The following is a 17,292-nucleotide window of genomic DNA, read 5'->3' as shown; positions in this document are numbered from 1 at the left end:
GCAGCTCACTCAGCTCACTCAGCTCACTCAGCCATCTGTTGCTATAGAGACTGGTTTGGTTATTCTGAGTGCACTGCAACTGGAACTGGAAAAAAACAACTGTTCAAAATATTCATGGGTGTGCCTAGCTGTATGTGTGTGAGAGAGCGTGCACACAGACACACACACACACGCACTTACAGCTCTAATTTATCAATTCATTTCACTTTGAAGTAAGAAAAAAGATCAAGGCCAAGCTGGTTGTTTGAGCATAAAAGACGCTTTAATTTATTCATTTGTTCTTACATAAAGACCTTATTTTTGCATTTAAATAACAGCAAAATGAGTGCTTTTGATATAAATACTCAGACTGTGAGCAGCAAGGTCAAAGCAGTCATATCCCATCTTATCTCATCTCATAAAAAAGGACATTCAGCATCTTTGACCAAAGGTAACCCCTCCTCTTTGCAGCAAGTTTGCTCCTCGTTCCACCACTAGATGGAAGCTCTGTTGTGGATTTTCCTCTCTCTGAGGCAGGGACTGTCAGCACCATTGATAGTCTATTTGCTCTGTAAATAGGCTACACCCGTTTCCCCATATCACATAACACATAAATACATATATAGTATGTTGAACTACAAAATATCTGTGTCCAAATATCCACGAGGCCACAGTTTCATAATAATCTTCTATTGGTCGCTGTAAACTGCACTGATTCCATGGGATAACTCTCCCATGCAGTTTATGTGAGTTTCACTACAACAATGTCTGAAGACACTGAAAGTTAGCTGCACTATACTGTTAGTATTTTATATGGAAAACAATCATAAAATACATACACAAAGCATATTCCATATTACTGACCCCATTCTTTTGTGCAAAGCAGCATTTTGCAGAGGAGTGATGGGGCCCATCGAGCCCAGCAGCCTCTAGCTGTGGTTGTTTGGCAGTAACATTAACCGCATTCTTAATGTTTGCGCTCCAAACTCACTGTCACAGTTCACAGAGCCCTGCTCAGTCTATGTCAGCTGCCTGTCTTGACTTCTGTCAGGTACTACTTTTCACAGAGGTTTACACTTTGATGGCGCTGCCGCCGGCAGGTTTGCGCTCGTTGCTGTAAAGAAATGTGGCGGCAATAACCAGCACTGCCCCGAGGAAGAATACTCTGAGAGAAAGGGAGCAGCGAACAAAAGAGAAAAAATAAAAGAGGCATTAATAGTGAATTCAGTTGACAAACATTTGTGTACTCAGCTCATGCTATGCTAGCAGCTCCAAGAGGCAGTTCTACAGTTGCTAATGCTAATATAAACATGCTAACATGTTCACAGTGACAATGCTTACATACAGTATGTTGTATATTTCATGATGTGTAGCCGGTTTAATGCTTACCATATTCACCATTTTAGTTTAGCATGTTTGCATGTAAATGTTATAGAATTAGCATGAAACACAAATTACAGCTGAGGCTAATGGGATTGTTGTCAGTTTGACAATTGGAATTTCGCCCTCCTGTTGCATTAAAAGTCAGAGGATCAACACAGTTTCTATGACAGGTACTAGAGGTTTGAATCAGCAGAGGCCCCACGATACGATTTTATCCCGATACTTGAGTCAAGATGCGATATTATAGCGATTTTTATGCATTTTGCGATATGGTGAGTATTGCGAAACAATATATTTCGACTTAACGGTTTAACTGCATTTTGTGTCACTTCAGTCTGCTTATTTCTCCACAATGAGAGTCAAACCCACAGACTGACCAACAAAGTATTCAGTCAAACTGAACTGAACTGATATCAAACATGTATGGACGACAATAACTGCAGCATTTTCTCAAACTTTCCTCAACTTTAAGTTTCTCTGCTCTGTTTAAGTTTTTTGAATGAAATATAAAAATTAGCGTCACTTTGCAGTGTTATTTTGAAATCTTCCACAACGCGATATCCTGACACACATGGTGCCTATAGATTCCTTAGATCTTCTAGTTTCATATGAAATATCTCCAGTATATTCCTAAAAGAAAGGCAAAAATACTGCCATCGGAACGCTAGATATCGATACTTGGCGGCCATGAATCGATATAATATTGTCACGCAAAATATCACGATATTATGCTATATCAATTTTTACCCCATCTCTAACAGATAATGATAGAAACTGTCAGAAACTGTAACCAGTCTCAACATCTGCCATCTGTTCATCATCAGAAATGTAGAAGATCTTGGCAAGGACAAATGCCAATATAAGGAGAAGCTCTCAACAGACACAAAGCAGAGATATATTACATAAAATAGATTACTCTTTCCCTATTATTTCTGTGGGGAACCTCAACACCTGCAAAAAGACGTCATGGCAATCCATCCAGTAGTTCTTGAAATATTTCATTCAAAACCACAAATGTCAACCTCATAATGGCGCTAGAGAGAAAAATGTCGTCATTATCCCAATCATAAGGAAACTTCAGCTAGGAACCATGGAAGTCTGTACAAAGTTTCAGAGCAATCAATTCATTGAGGTATTTGAGTCTGGACCAATAGTAATGAGTAATTAAGCCTTGTGGGAGTGTGCATGAGTGTGTGTTTACCCTGTAGGGTTAAAGTCGTCCAATAGGAAATATGATATGAGCGTGGACACGATGATGGACAGAGAGGTGGCGAATCCCTTGAGGATGTTGTCTGCATATTTAATGACCACTGCTACCACCAACCCGCCCAGAGCCTGCACAGAGAGAGTTTAAAAGTATTTGGACAAACATGGCAACAAATCTGTATAGCAACAAGTATATATGCATGTACAACAAACACATTTCTATGACAATTTGACAGAATGAAGAGAAACATAATGATCAAACCTGTAAGGCAACAACAGTGCAGGTGATGGAGCTGTATCCCTGAAACATCCCCGACTCTCTCACCTTCTCGCCGTCATACACTATCATCCCTACGAAGCCGAACACAAAGCCGAACAAACCTTGAGGGCACAAAGGGAGACAGAGAGGTGAGGTTTTTTGTAAAAAAAAATAAAAAAATAAAAAATAATCTTTATTTAAAGAGCACTTTTCAAAACACATGTTACAAAGTGCTTTACAAAGACAAGTTAAAAACAGACCTAAAACAACAGATGAAAGTAACGTTACAAAATGACATCATTCTGTGCAATTAAAAGACAGTTCAAGGGAAGTTAAAATTCAGGTACAATCAGGAAAGGCTCTCCAATAAAAGTATGTTTTAAGAAGAGATTTAAAAGAGATCACTGACTCAGCCGACCTGATTTCCTCTGGCAGGTTGTTCCTGACGCTCTGTCCCCCTTATGTTTTTTAGCCCGGCCTACACTGCCCTACAAAGACTAACTGCAGTAACTACGCAAAGCGTAAAAATGAGAAAAGCTTAGTGATATGACACTTATTTCTACATGTACTGATGATGTAATTTTTATGCTCAAAAATCATGATGATTTATTTGACCTTTTACCCGAAAAAATGTAGTAACTGCACTCTGGATTTGCTGTGAAAGGTTGTAATAGTAACTTTACTGTTAGTAAAAACAGATTGCAGCAACTACGATGTTGCTGTCTTCTTTTAGCTTTTATATTTTGTTTTCAGTAAATAAACATTTTCAAATTGATTTTGTTATAATACACTTATTTTAAAAGTGTTAAAAACTCGATTCAAATATTTGTGTATTTTAGACTTAATATTATAAAGTATTGTTATATTTTAGTCTTGATATAATTTTATCTCACTTTTTTTTACTTAATCAATATGTAGATAATAATTTCCCTATCAAATAAACGTAATAATAATTACAATATAATAGTAATTTCTATTTTTCTTGTCTTCACTACAACACAATGAAGAAATACAAGGCTACACTGTATCATAGTCAAATCAGACTGTGGTAAGTGCAATTACTGCGGTCTGCTTTGGTTTTGAGTTGGATTTTGTAGTTACTGCAATTTTTATATCATTATTTCTCTGAAGTAAAGCAAAATTGAAATCTAAATATTTGTAACAAGATAAAACAGACATCAAGGAGGTTATTTTTTTTTGTTATAACTCAATTTCGACCAAAAATGCAGTTACTGCACTTAGGCTTTGTAGGGCAGTATAGAAAAGTCAAGGGACCTCTACCCGAGGATCTCAAAGTACGGACTGGTGTGTAGGATGTAGCAGGGATTGAGGCCATGAAGGACCTTAAAGGTAATCAGTAAAATCTTAAAATCTATTCTAAAACATGCTGGGAGCCAGTGTAAGAACACTAAAACAGGAGTGATTTGATCATGTTTCTTGGTATAGAGCAGTTTAACTGATCTTGTTGAAAGAAGGACAGGAAACATTAAGTAAAAACAGAGGAACCATTAGTTTAGCTTCAATTTCCGACGAGTTGTCATCTTTATTCACATTGTTATCCAAAGAAGATGTTTCACTATACCTAACTGTATTTAAGGTTACAGATAAAGATTAAATAACGCAGCAACCCCCGGGGCGGACGACTGAAACCAATTCCAAAGTGTCTTAACCTCCTGAGACCGAAGCTTTTGTTTGGTTTGTATTGTTAGTTTCCATTGTTAGTTTCTCCTTTAGAACCTGATAAGTACAAAACCTAAGCATTGTCTTTGAACAGGAAGTAGTTTTTGAAAAAAAACAATGGGTTTATTTTAGTGTACAACACAATTAATTCACCAGTGTATAAAACCATTTATTTCCTTACATTTACACCCTCTCCCATTCTCAAATGAGTACTTCCTGATTAGCAGTGTCGTAGCTTGTTGCTTTTGGTAAAAATAGTCAAATTTTTACCGAATATAAAGCTACAAACATTATTAAGCACAAATTAACAAGTTTTACCATAAAATCTGATCAGGTTTTGTACCTGCTCCAGTTTTGTCTGACTGTTGATTGACTTTACCGAGATGCTGCCATCTGGTTTTTACACTGATTGATTTATTTTGCTTTTTTTGTGTGTACTACTTTAATGTGTACTACTGATGACAACAGCTCAGAGTTAAGCAGAATGAAGTATACGGTCCAGCAAACCCAAAATGTAATGTCCACATACAGTCATGGAGAAAATAATTAGACCACCCTTGTTTTCTTCAATTTCTTGTTCATTTTAATGCCTGGTACAACTAAAGGTACATTTGTTTGGACAAATATAATGATTACACATTACTTGTCCAAACAAGATGTGATCCGAGCTGCCAGAAGAATTTCACAAGAACTTTTGCCTTTGGAGAGGAAATAATGCTTCGTATTATTATGATCTCATATCTGTAAAATGCACAGAAAGTTCAGAACCATATAAATTACCTCCAGCTACAAAAACAATCATATAAATGATGAAACGTTTTAAAGTTTGAATGGAAGAAAACAAGGGTTTCTTGATTGTGGTTATTATCTAGAAAACGATGGAAATTGGCTAGATATCAGCTCTTAAATTAAATTCTTATGAGCTATTTTAGTTGTTGTCATAATATTTGTCCAAACAAATTTACCTTTAGTTGTGCCAGGCATTAAAATGAACATGAAATTGAAGAAAATAAAGAGAACGCAGGCTGCAGGTTCACAGGAGGTAAAACATGCATTCTTTCTAAAGGCCAGCAGGGGGCAACACCTGCAAAAAGAAGTCTGTTTGTATGAGACAGGTAATGATGACTGGTCCCTGCCACAGTGCACTGTGTGTTTTCCTCTCAGAACTTTTACCCTTTCAAAGTGTGTTTTCACTTCATCAAAGTTAACTGGAACATTTTCATGTAGTGGTTGAAGCCCAGAAGACCTTGGTTGTACATGTGTTTAGTTACAGAGGAGGAAAAAAACTTCCACATTACTCCAATGTAAAAACGATAACTTAAAATCTTTTTTCCACAGTTCTGTTCTGACAAGAGTGTTAAATGTTGATTTCCCTTATCAATAACTATAACTGCGGTAAGGAAACCATGTAGCTTGGGCTTTCAGTGAGCCTCAACTAACTTACTTCAAATCCCATGGCCCAAATAACAAAAAAACTCTTTCTCTTAAAGTACAGTACACAGTAACCTGACTTACTGCTCCACAGAAGGTCCAAAAATAACATTTTGATACAAATATTCTTCTTCTTTGAATATGAATTACACCTAATTATGTTTATCTGGCTGATTTTAACTTAACATAAAACAGACTGAAATTGTTCCTATTTATTAACTTCTATAAATAAAATGGGCAGTCCGTGGCCTAGAGGTTCGAGTCCCAGTACCTTCAGGTCTAGGACTGAAGTGTCCTTGAGCAAGGCACCTAACCCCCCTGCACAGCTCCCCGGGCGCAGTAATGTGCTGCCCACTGCTCCTTGCATGGTGTGTTCACTTGTGTGTAAAAAAGGACGGGTTAAATGCAGAGGTTGAATTTCCCCATTGTAGGATTAATAAAATAAAATAAATGTAACTTGACTCCCACAATTTTGGTTGCTTAAAAATGTCTTGTTCAGTGTTCAGGAGATGATGCCGAACTCAAGGCTTCAAAGCAGCAGTCTGGGTGACACACAACAACTACATCCACTGGTAAACAGTGTAACATTTAGTTTAAGATTCACACACACAAACATACTGAGGAGAATGTTATAGTTTTGTCAGGTTTTGTCCAGTTTTGTCCCCTAACCCATAAACTCCTCCTCTGCCTCCGAGCACCTTTAACTCACTTTTTGTGCATCATCATAATACGCACACACATCAACATACGGAGAAAAAAACAAACACATACTCTCATTTTTCTAAGTATATAGTAGTCTACACATCAATTTCACATCAACTGGTTGCTTTGTTTCTGGATGTTCGTGGCTATAATGCTGATTGAATGAAGTGAGAACAGAAGCAGATAAAGAGGAAAAGAAAGTCTTGTGACCTCCTGGCCTCTGCTCTGACCACCTCATTCACACAAACCTGTAATTATCGAGTGAGAAGGTTGTTTAGGCAAACTTTTGTTGTTCTGTCCCAACATTTTGTGAACACAGATGTTCTTTTAAAATATATGAGGATGTTGTAAATCATAAGGGTTAAATAACAGGTCCTCTTAGGAAAAATGCAACTGAATAGAGAGTGTTTGGTGAGGAGGATTAAGTACAAAAGATAAACGTTTCTCAGTTGACTCCCACAGACAAGATATTGTGACAGAGGTGCTTGCATAATTTAATGTTACCAGATTTCCATCCTGATCTAAGAAAAGTTATTGACACGCAAAGGTAGTTAAAGTTAAAATTGCATTTGCTTTGTTTTGCATACTTTGCCATCTACAAGTGAGATAGTATTTCTTGATCTCTACTAGCTTGAGTAGTAAGAACATTTAATATCAGCTCTGTAGAAGTTGCTTCTTCTTGTAATGTAGTATAGCAGCAGAAAGAAATATTCAGATCCTTTACTAAAAGTAAAAGTACTAATACCACACTGTAAAATGACTCCACAAGTAAAAGTCCTGCATTCAAAACTTACTTAAGTAAAAGTACGAAAGTATCAAAAGAAAAAATACTCGTTATGCAGAATGAGCCCCCTCAGATTGTTTTATATATTCTAAATATATTATTGGCTTATTATTATTATTGATGCATGTATGTAAGCAGTATTTAATTTGATCAAGATAGGGCTCATTTTAACTACTTAATATACTGTTAGGAGGTTTCATTTTTAAAAAAAACAACCCCAAGTCGAATCACTTTAAATGTATTTTTTATGTTAAGTTTTGACCTGTAAAGTAACTAAAGCTGTCAGCTTAATGTAGTGGAGTAAAAGTATAAAGTCACACAAAATGGAAATATTCAAGTAAAGACCTCAAAATTGTACTTAAGTACAGTTCTTGAGTAAATATACTTAGTTACTTTCCACCACTGTGTAGCAGAAGAAGTATTATCCGCTTGTTCCTGGATGTAACAGAAACCCCAGTTTCACTGACACGCCTAAAACAGGCACAATCCACCGCAAACTTTATATCTCAAAAGAATTTGATATGTCCAGCATGAATAAAAGCACCACCCTTGACTCAGCTGGGTCATTCTTGTAACACGGCCCCTCGTATCTGTTATCCCTGAGAAAAAGGCCAGACCTAGTTTTGGATAGTAAACCTGTTAATCTGGCTACGAGAGAATAGGCAATCACACAGATATACAAATTTGATGAATGATTTTACAATTATTTTGTCAGGAAATTAGCTACTATGAACTATTTCACACATCAAACTCATTATTGATCAGTGTCATGGAGGCTTGGATCCCGTTAATTGGTTTTTATATGAAAAATAGTGTTTGTATGTTTGTATGTTCTTGCTTTTAAACCTGTTTTTAATCTTGTTGTACACTGTAGAACCTTGGGATTACTTTGAACAATGAAAAGTGCTTTACAAAGCAAATCTATTATTATTATTCTGATTATTCTGATTATTATTATTATTATTATTATTAGTGTTGTTATTATTCATTTAATTTTATTTCTCATTTTATTTTTTGGGTAGTCTTTTTCCCCCTGCAACTCTTCTGTAATACATCTTATAATTTAATCATAATAAATATATAATTATAGTAATAAGTTTCACTGGAACTCTCCTTTCAGACACATTTAAAGCAGTTACACCCAGAATAACATGAGCAATAACAACCCGGCCATATTTATATCTCAGAGACTCAGACCTTATATTTTTTATGTTCACAAGGATACAGTACATTAGTTGCTTTAGTGCTGATGGGAAGTGAGTTCAGTATGAGCGATATGCTGCAATCAAGAGGCAAAACAAAAGAGGAACACAAAGGCCTGCAGCTGGAGATTAGCAGAGCATTGTTGCAAAGGTGAGCCAATCATTGCTTTCATATTTATTGTTCTGCAGCACCATTTCGCTATCTTTAAAGATATCAATGAGAGTCGTCAAACATTAGGTGTGTTAATCAAACTGTGGTTGTATTGAAATTCAAGAGTATATTATTTGTCAGTAGATTATGGTGACCCGAAAGAGATACATTTAAAATACAAATGTAAGTAGTTTACTCATATTTTCTTATTTTTTAAAGTCTACCTCCATGTACAATCTATGGGTTGAACTTTCTTTTTCTTTTTTTAAATTCTTTAATTTTAATTTTATTCAGCTTGTCCAGAGTCTAATGGAAGAGGATCAGGGCCACACATGAAACAAATATTTGAGTTCTGACTTTATCCTCAGAATTCTGGCATTAAAGTCAAAATTATGAGAATAAAGTCAGTACTGTGTGGCCCTAATCCTCTTCCGTAGAGTCTTACACATTTCATAGTTTTTGTTATTTATACCCCAAACAAAGAATACAATGTACAAGCAAATGTATATACAATAATTCAAACATAATCTATGTTAAGCAGGGAATCAGGGGAGTTATGATAGGACCTGATACTTTTTTACCTAAAGTCGGTTCTATATGGGTTAATAAACTCAACCCAACCTTTCCAGCATATATCACTGTTGAGTCTCAAGGTGAACGTATTTTTTTTCTATTACAAAGATCTCATGCATCACATTAAACTAATCTGCTAACACCGGTGGATCTTGTTGAAACCGATTTTTTTGTAATGGCTTTTTTTTGTACTGGCAACCAGGATAACTTTAAACATATACAGGTACATCTCAAAAAAATAGAATATTGTGAAAAAGTTCAATATTCTTTGTCCTTTATTTCAGAAAGTTAAACTCACATATTATATAGATTCATTACACATAGAGTGAAATACTCCAAGCCTGTTTTTCTTGTTATTTTTATGATTATGGCCAAGAGATAATGAAAAGCCATATTTCAGTGTCTCAGAATATTAGAATATTACATAACATCAATAAAAAAAGGATATTTTAAAAACAAATATCAGGCTTCTGAAAAGTATCTTCATTTCTATACACTCAATACTTGGTTGGGCTACTTTTGCATGAATTACTGCATTAATACAGTGTGGCATGGAGGAGATCAGCCTGCTTTGATAGCAGCCTTTATCTGCCTTATTGGTCTGGTGTCCCTCACCTTGCTCTGTACAACAGCCCATAGACTCCTATGGGATTCAGGTTAGCCAAGTAGATTTGCCAGTCCAGCCCAGTAACACCATGGTCATTGAAGCAGCTTTTAGTACCTTTGCCAGTGTGGGCAGGTGCCAAGTCCTGCTGGAAAATGAAATCCGCATCTCCAAAGAGCTTGTGGAAGCATGAAGAGCTCTAAAATGTCCTGCTAGATGGCTGCTATGTTGACTGTGGACTTTAGAAAACACAGTGGACCAACACCAGCAGAGGACATGGACCCTAGTCACCACTGACTGTGGACTCTGGACTTCAAGCAACTTTTTCACAATATTAAAATTTTCTGAGACACTGAGTTTTGTGTTTTCATTATCTCTAAGCCAATATCATCAAAATTACAAGAAAAACAGGCTCGAAATATTTCACTCTTTGTGTAATGAATCTATATAATGTATGAGTTTCACTTTCTGAAATGATTGATAAAAAATATTTAACTTTTTCACGATATTCTAATTTTTTGAGATGTACCTGTATGTATTTGATGAGCCAAGTTTTTGAGGGGGCATCTTGAGTATTAAAGAACTGTCACTAAGGCCTCCATTAGTGTTAATGAGCCATTCAGTAACTCATCACCACTAGGCTTTCACCAGGCGAAACAAGCCCATCCTATCCTTTCACTCACTAGATAAACAACAGGGTGCTTTTCATGTTCAGTTTCAACCCTCCTACGTCCACTTTGCAGCTTCTATTTGGTTTCACTTTAAACTTTGCATAGGGAAATCAAGACTTCTCTGGAGGTGAGCTGATAGGGGAATCTTGGTCCTTGGACCTATATTTGGGGGTTCTGCTGAAATCCTTTAAAGATCTGATTGTCTCTGAGTGCTGAAATGTTTGTTATCTCAAAATGCCCCAAATAAACTAATAAGATACATTTTTGGGTTGCCAGATTGTAAAAAAAAAAAAAAAACCTTTCCCCAACTTTAACTTTTCAGTTCAGAAATAAAAGAAATAAGCAGTAGTTTGAAACCTTTTATCAGTTTGTGTTTTTTATAGATAGAACATGGATTTATGTGGGTGTGAGAAGCGGACGGGTTAGCTTAGCATTATTCTAAATGATCATTCCATTCATTATCTTAACCGTTTATCCAAACTCAGGTCGCGGTTGACTGGAGCGGATCCCAGCTGACAATGGGCGAGAGGCCAGACTATCACAGGGCTGACACATATCAGTCACACTCTCATTTAATTTAGAGCAATTTAGAGTCACCAATTAAACCTAAGCTGCATGATTTTTTGGACTGTGGGAGGAAGCCGGAGTCGAACAAGCGACCCTCTTGCTGTGAGGCGAGAGTGCAAACTTCTATTCTAAATAAGATTTAAAAAATGCAATCTTTATAATCTACTCTACTCACATACACACAGAAACACCAATACTGACTCAAGATGTATCATCAAGGCCAAAGTTACTCACCGAGCTGTATGTTACGCACCCACACACTCTGTTTAGTCTCCTTGAGGATTTTCTCAAAGTAAACTCCAGCGAAGCCGCTGGACAGGCAGGCCATCAGCACAGCCATCAGGCCCACAAACTGGGAGCCTGCAGACAGGATCTTCTGCTCAGAGTCTCCTTCAGACTCTGTGGGCCACTGTGGAGGTTCAAACACTGATCATCACATGCAAAGGGACAGGCACAGTACAGTAACAAGTACGACTAAAACATCTCATAACTTCTGTTGAAGCTATTTAGTTCTTGTTAGTATTTGGTTGTCTGTTTAGTTTATTATTAACAATGAGTATCGTTTGATTATTCTAGACGTTTGTTTATTTTGATAATATTTTTGTTTTTCTAGTTAATTGTTTAGTTTAATCATCATTATTGTTTAGCATATTTAGTTTACATATTATTTGGGTTGGCACCATGGGCGCCTGATGTTATATAGGTAGGTGAGTAGGCAGAGGGCCAGCATGCACCTGGGTGGGCCTGTGGTTTTTTACCAGCGCGAAGAGAGGCAGCAGGAGCCATGTTTCTTTGTTCTTTTTGTTTGCTTGCTCACAATGGATAAAATAAACCTTTGGAACTAACAATCATGCATGGACATCACCTTCTTTGCCTGCGTACACCACACGCCCATGGTGCATCAGTGGCATTTTGATTAAGTTTGTTTTAAGTTTAATTTTGTTATTTTTTCGGACAAAATTGCCACTACAACTTCATTAATTCATATTGCATGATCATGCAGAGATAAATCTGATGAGATAACATTGGTGTCTCGGTTGGTACCTGCACTAGAGTGACTCCAGCCATGAGGAAGAGCAGGGAGAGCCACTGGTAGGAGCCCAGCCTCTTCCCCAGCATGGAGACAGAAAACAGCGCTGTGGTGAGGATCTTCAACTGGTACGTGACCTGAGTGGAGCACAACATAAACACACTGCTAAAATGATAAGGTATCAGTTACATCTAACTTGGGTCACCAGAAAGAGCCAAAGTCCTGCACTGTAAAATATGTTTGTAGATTTTACGGTGAAAAACTGCTAAACCATGACAGTGAAAGACCGTAAAAAAAAACAAGAAAAAAAAAAGAACACGGTCGCTCTTGTTTCCAGACACAATCCTCTGTTTCACTGTGATATGTTGGGAAGAGATTGATTAGTAAAGTTTTGGCAAGATATACACTTTATTTGTCAATAATAAATCACATTGTCACAATAATTTCATGGAAAGAGGTAAAAAAATATTTTATTCCAACTTTATGGGCGACTGACTTTCTAATTGAGAAAATAATTTGTAATTTTGAAGTGCAATTATTGAGGACTTACAGGAGAAAACACACACACACACACGCACACACACACACACACACACACACACACACACACACACACACACACACACCAGTGGTGGAAAGTAACTAAGTACATTTACTCAAGTACTGTACTTAAGTACAATTTTCATGAAGTTGTACTTTACTTGAGTATTCCTATTTTATGTAACTTTATACTTTATACTACTCCACTCCATTTTAGAGGCAAATATTGCACTTTTTACTTCACTGCATTTAGCTGCCAGCTTTAGTTACTTTTCAGGTCCAGATTTAACACAAACATGAGGAATTTAAAGTGATTAGACATTTGTTGAAATGAACACATAACGGCATATTAAGAAGTTAAAAGGAGCCCTATATAATATATAATAATATATAAAATAATATATTTAGAAGAACATATAAAAACAATATGAGTGGGTTCATTCTGCATAAAGAGTACTTTCACTTTTGATACTTTAAGTACATTTTGATGCTGATACTTTTGTACTTTTACTCCAGTAGGTTTTGAATGCAGGACTTTTACTTGTAGTGGAGTAATTTCACAGTGTGGTATTAGTACTTTTAATGAAGTAAGGGATCTGAATACTTTTTCCACCACTGACACACACACACACACACACACACACACACACTCACTCACTCACTCACACACAATCACTCACTCACTCACACACACACACACACACACACACACACACACACACACACACACACATACACGGTGAACTTGAAGCAGGACGTGTTACCTGATAGGTGGCTGCGTCCAGGTTGGATAAGGCGACATAGAGCAGATTGTTCTGCAGTGTGTAGATCCCTGCAGGAATGGCCAGCTTCATGGTCTCCACGGGTTTGTTCACAATCTCCTCCTTCAGCAGCCGCACACTGAAATCTGGCAGAGACAGAGAGTGTGTTGTCAGTAATTAAACCGAGGGGACCACCCATGGAGTGAAGAGACACAAAGAGGAGAGAAAGTGGATCTGACACTCAGCTTGGGGGGCATTTATATGAGATGTTGTACCCTGTAGAGTGAAACATAAACCTGGAAATAGACTGAGAAGAGAAATAGAAAAAGCTTACTGGCTGTATCCCAATGTCAAGGAAGGATCCTCAAACGGCTGTAATTGAAGGATACTACGTCATCAACATCCGCCGAAGGACTGTCCCAATGTCCAGGGTCCTCCAGAGGACAGAGGCATGCCATTGCTCTTATTTCGCATCCATGCGTCCCTCACTTGCGTCGTTCACTTGCATCTTAGTCCCGCCCACCAGGGATGCACTGAGAGTCCTTCTTTTGCCCAAATTCCAAGGATGCATGTATGTACCCTCCGTGAGCCCCGCGTACCCATAATGCCTTGTGCACAACGGTCTACCGCGAGATTTACAAATGGCGAGCGGAGAAACAGCAATGCCGACGGCCCAATATGAATTTAAATATATAAGTGTTTTCAGTTTACACTGAATATTTGTTATCACATAACTTACAAAACTTGTGTTCAAAGTCAAGCAAAACATGCATAAACAAATGCCAGAATATTTAGCTAAAAGATAATAAACGTCATCATGATACATTACCAGTTAACTGATGCCATCTCAGTCGCTAAAGTTATTAATGTTAATTCATATATATGCGTCAGCCTGATGATGTACGATGTGCTAAGTATTCGAAGCTGTGCTATTCAGAAAGTTATACATTTGTTCATTGTGTTAACAGGGACCGAGAGTCCGCTATTATATGTTGTTGTTATTTATAAATAACTGTTATTGCACTTAACTGTAAAATTAAAAAGGAGAAACAGAACACTTCTCCATGCACTGTAATAAATTATTTCGTATTCATTTTATTTTACTTAATATATTTGATAAAATGTATTAAATATAAATACGTCCTTGATTTTGAGGCAGTTGTTTAAGTAACTTTAATAAAAAAATGTTTGAGATAGAATCAACTTATTTTGATCATATTAAATATAATCTTTATGTGTATGTAATTCTAAATCAAGAGAATTTTGAATGAATCCAACACAATAGAATTAGTCACTTTTTAATTGACAGGCACTTCCTGTTAAGTTATTATTAACTCAATTTGTAACGTAGTTAGATTTAATAAATAATATTGCGTGCAATCTGTTGCCTCAATTTTATTGAGAAGCTATTGTTTATCTTTTTTTTTTTTACATTGTGGTGAGTTTACGCTGCTGCTTTTATGAAACTGAGAAGGGGTCAAATTCAGCCAGGATCAGTGAAATATTCAGGTTTAATCCACTTTGTTGCTTTAACTTGCACACTCTGAAGGCTGTTCCATTTGTGCGTTACACCAGTGATAGGAAGGACTCTGGCCTCGCCTCTAGAGGACCTGACTCTGAAGGAAGGATCCTACCGAGGAAGGACCCTTGACTTTGGGATACAGCCACTGTCTCCCTCCCCACCCTTCCTACTCACTGTTCTCCATGAAGACGAGGAGGGTGCAGGTGAGGATCTTGAGCACCTCGGCCGACACCACGGCGGACGATGCCAGGTAGCGGGGGCCGTCTTCCTTCAGGGTGCGGGAGTAACGCATGGTGAGCACCAGCGAGGTGGTCTGCAGCACCAGCACCCCCAGAGACAGATACTTCACCCTGGAGGAGTGTGGCGAGGACAGCACCATGGTGGAGGACTCTGTGTCCGAGCCAGCAGACAACAAAGGAGTCTTTGGGATGGACGGAGAGATAAGAGTGAGAGTTTAGTCAAGGAAATTAGGGCCTGCAGCTCCTCACAAGCTCAGGGACTGATGAAGAGTGTCTCTGAAGAGTCTGAGAGAGGAGAGAGTGAGCGTGGAACAATCAGGAATGCTGGTCAGTAGTTAAACGGTAGTTTATGCCTCATGCCCGAGGCAGTGTAGGGCATTCCTGTGAGCGGCCTGCAGTCCCCGAGCACATAAAACAAAGATCAGAGCAGCAGTAAGAGTAATAGGGACAGGGGAGACACATGCATCTCACAGTGCAGCTCAAAGTTCAAAGCAGCTGTCATCTTCTCTCTACTTGTTATGGGCGTTTGTCCTCCACCGACAGAAACTAACTGCTGATTCAGGACGGAGGGATTAGTGAATCATTATTGGTGAAGCTGAAGAAAAAAAACAAGCCTTCAGCTTCCCTTTAAGATTTGAATTAAACTTTTTGTCTGGTTAATTATACACCCATTCCTAGTTTTGCATATTTGAAACATCCCATGTTTAAAAAAGATTTGATTACAGAGCAAGCCTAAGTGCTATATAGTGGTGTTGAAAATAATTGTATAATTATAATAATAATTATATAAAATGTAATATACTGTTTATTTTGGTTTACAATTCAATTTGCTGTTTTGATATTTTATGTTAACATTCAGTTCTATTGAGGAGAACACGAGTATACAAACTTCTTTTTGCTATCATTAATGTTTCTTACTACAGTTTGATGCCCTTTTAGTATATAAATATATATATATAAAGTATATCTGCCATCTGCTGTTTGTTCAGACTCAAGTCATGTTTGGACTCGTTATGTTTGTGATTTTTTTTTTCCACGTTCAGGATCAGGAATGTCCTTGGAGCATGAAGGAAGTTATTAGAAGTTGCAACTTGACCCCAAAAGTCGGCTATACATTTTGTAAAGCACAAATAAGAAGTAAATCCACATTTATAAGATCAGTAGTATTTATTGAGGAAAAAGTAACCATGTGCTGTAATTAAAAGAAAAATTGAGGATGTAACGCATTGTGATGCATCGGGGAATCAAATCGAATCGAATCGTGGACTAGATCATCCTAATTGAATTTAATTGAATGGTGGACAATCGAATCGAACTGAACCGAATCGTGGACTAGATAATCGTATCCAAATCGAATCCAACTGTGGACTAGATCATCATAATTGAATCGAATCGAACTGAATCGAGGACTAGATAATTGTTTCCGAATCGAATCAAATCAAATCGAATCGTGGACTAGATAATCGAATCGCATCAAATTGAAGCGTTGACTAAATAATGGCAATCGGATCATAATCGTAATGGAAGCGAAATTAATCATGGACAAAATAATCGTAACCAAATCGAATCATGGACTAGATCATCGTAATTGAATCGAATCGAATGGTGGACAGTCGAATCAAATTGAATCGTGGACTAGATCATCGTAACCGAACCGAATCGAATCGAGACATGGACGAGGTCATCATTATGGGATTCATCGAATCGAATCGAATCGAATCGAATCGAATCGAATCGAGGACTAGAGAATCGTAAACAAACCGAATCAAATCAAATTGAAGACTAGATAATCGTATCCGAATCTAAATGAATCGTGGACTAGGTCATCGTAATCGAATCAAATCAAATCGTGGACAATCGAATCGATTCAAATCGATTGGTGGACTAGATAATCGTAATTGACTAGAATTGAATCGAATCAAATGGTGAGACCAGTGAAGATGCACAGCCCTAGCGCTATATAGATACTATAAGATGCTCAAAACATTCAATTCACGGAAAAATGCAC

General features: G+C 37.4%; 1 protein-coding gene across 1 annotated transcript; it reads right to left on the bottom strand.

Moving 5' to 3' along the window:
* Positions 1-394: 394 nt before the first annotated feature.
* On the bottom strand, positions 395-15,455 carry slc35a3b (solute carrier family 35 member A3b). Its single transcript, XM_059344578.1, has 7 exons — positions 15,220-15,455; positions 13,527-13,669; positions 12,237-12,359; positions 11,427-11,601; positions 2,831-2,949; positions 2,564-2,697; positions 395-1,144 (listed from the first exon to the last, which is right to left on the bottom strand). Exons 1-7 carry the CDS (start codon positions 15,422-15,424, stop codon positions 1,051-1,053), a joined length of 993 nt encoding a protein of 330 aa, XP_059200561.1. The 5' UTR covers positions 15,425-15,455; the 3' UTR covers positions 395-1,050.
* Between the last annotated feature and the right edge of the window lie 1,837 nt (positions 15,456-17,292).

Source organism: Centropristis striata, chromosome 11, assembly GCF_030273125.1.
Source record: "Centropristis striata isolate RG_2023a ecotype Rhode Island chromosome 11, C.striata_1.0, whole genome shotgun sequence".
In the NCBI taxonomy this organism is placed as follows: Eukaryota; Metazoa; Chordata; class Actinopteri; order Perciformes; family Serranidae; genus Centropristis; species Centropristis striata.
This window is presented reverse-complemented; position numbering and strand designations above follow the sequence as displayed.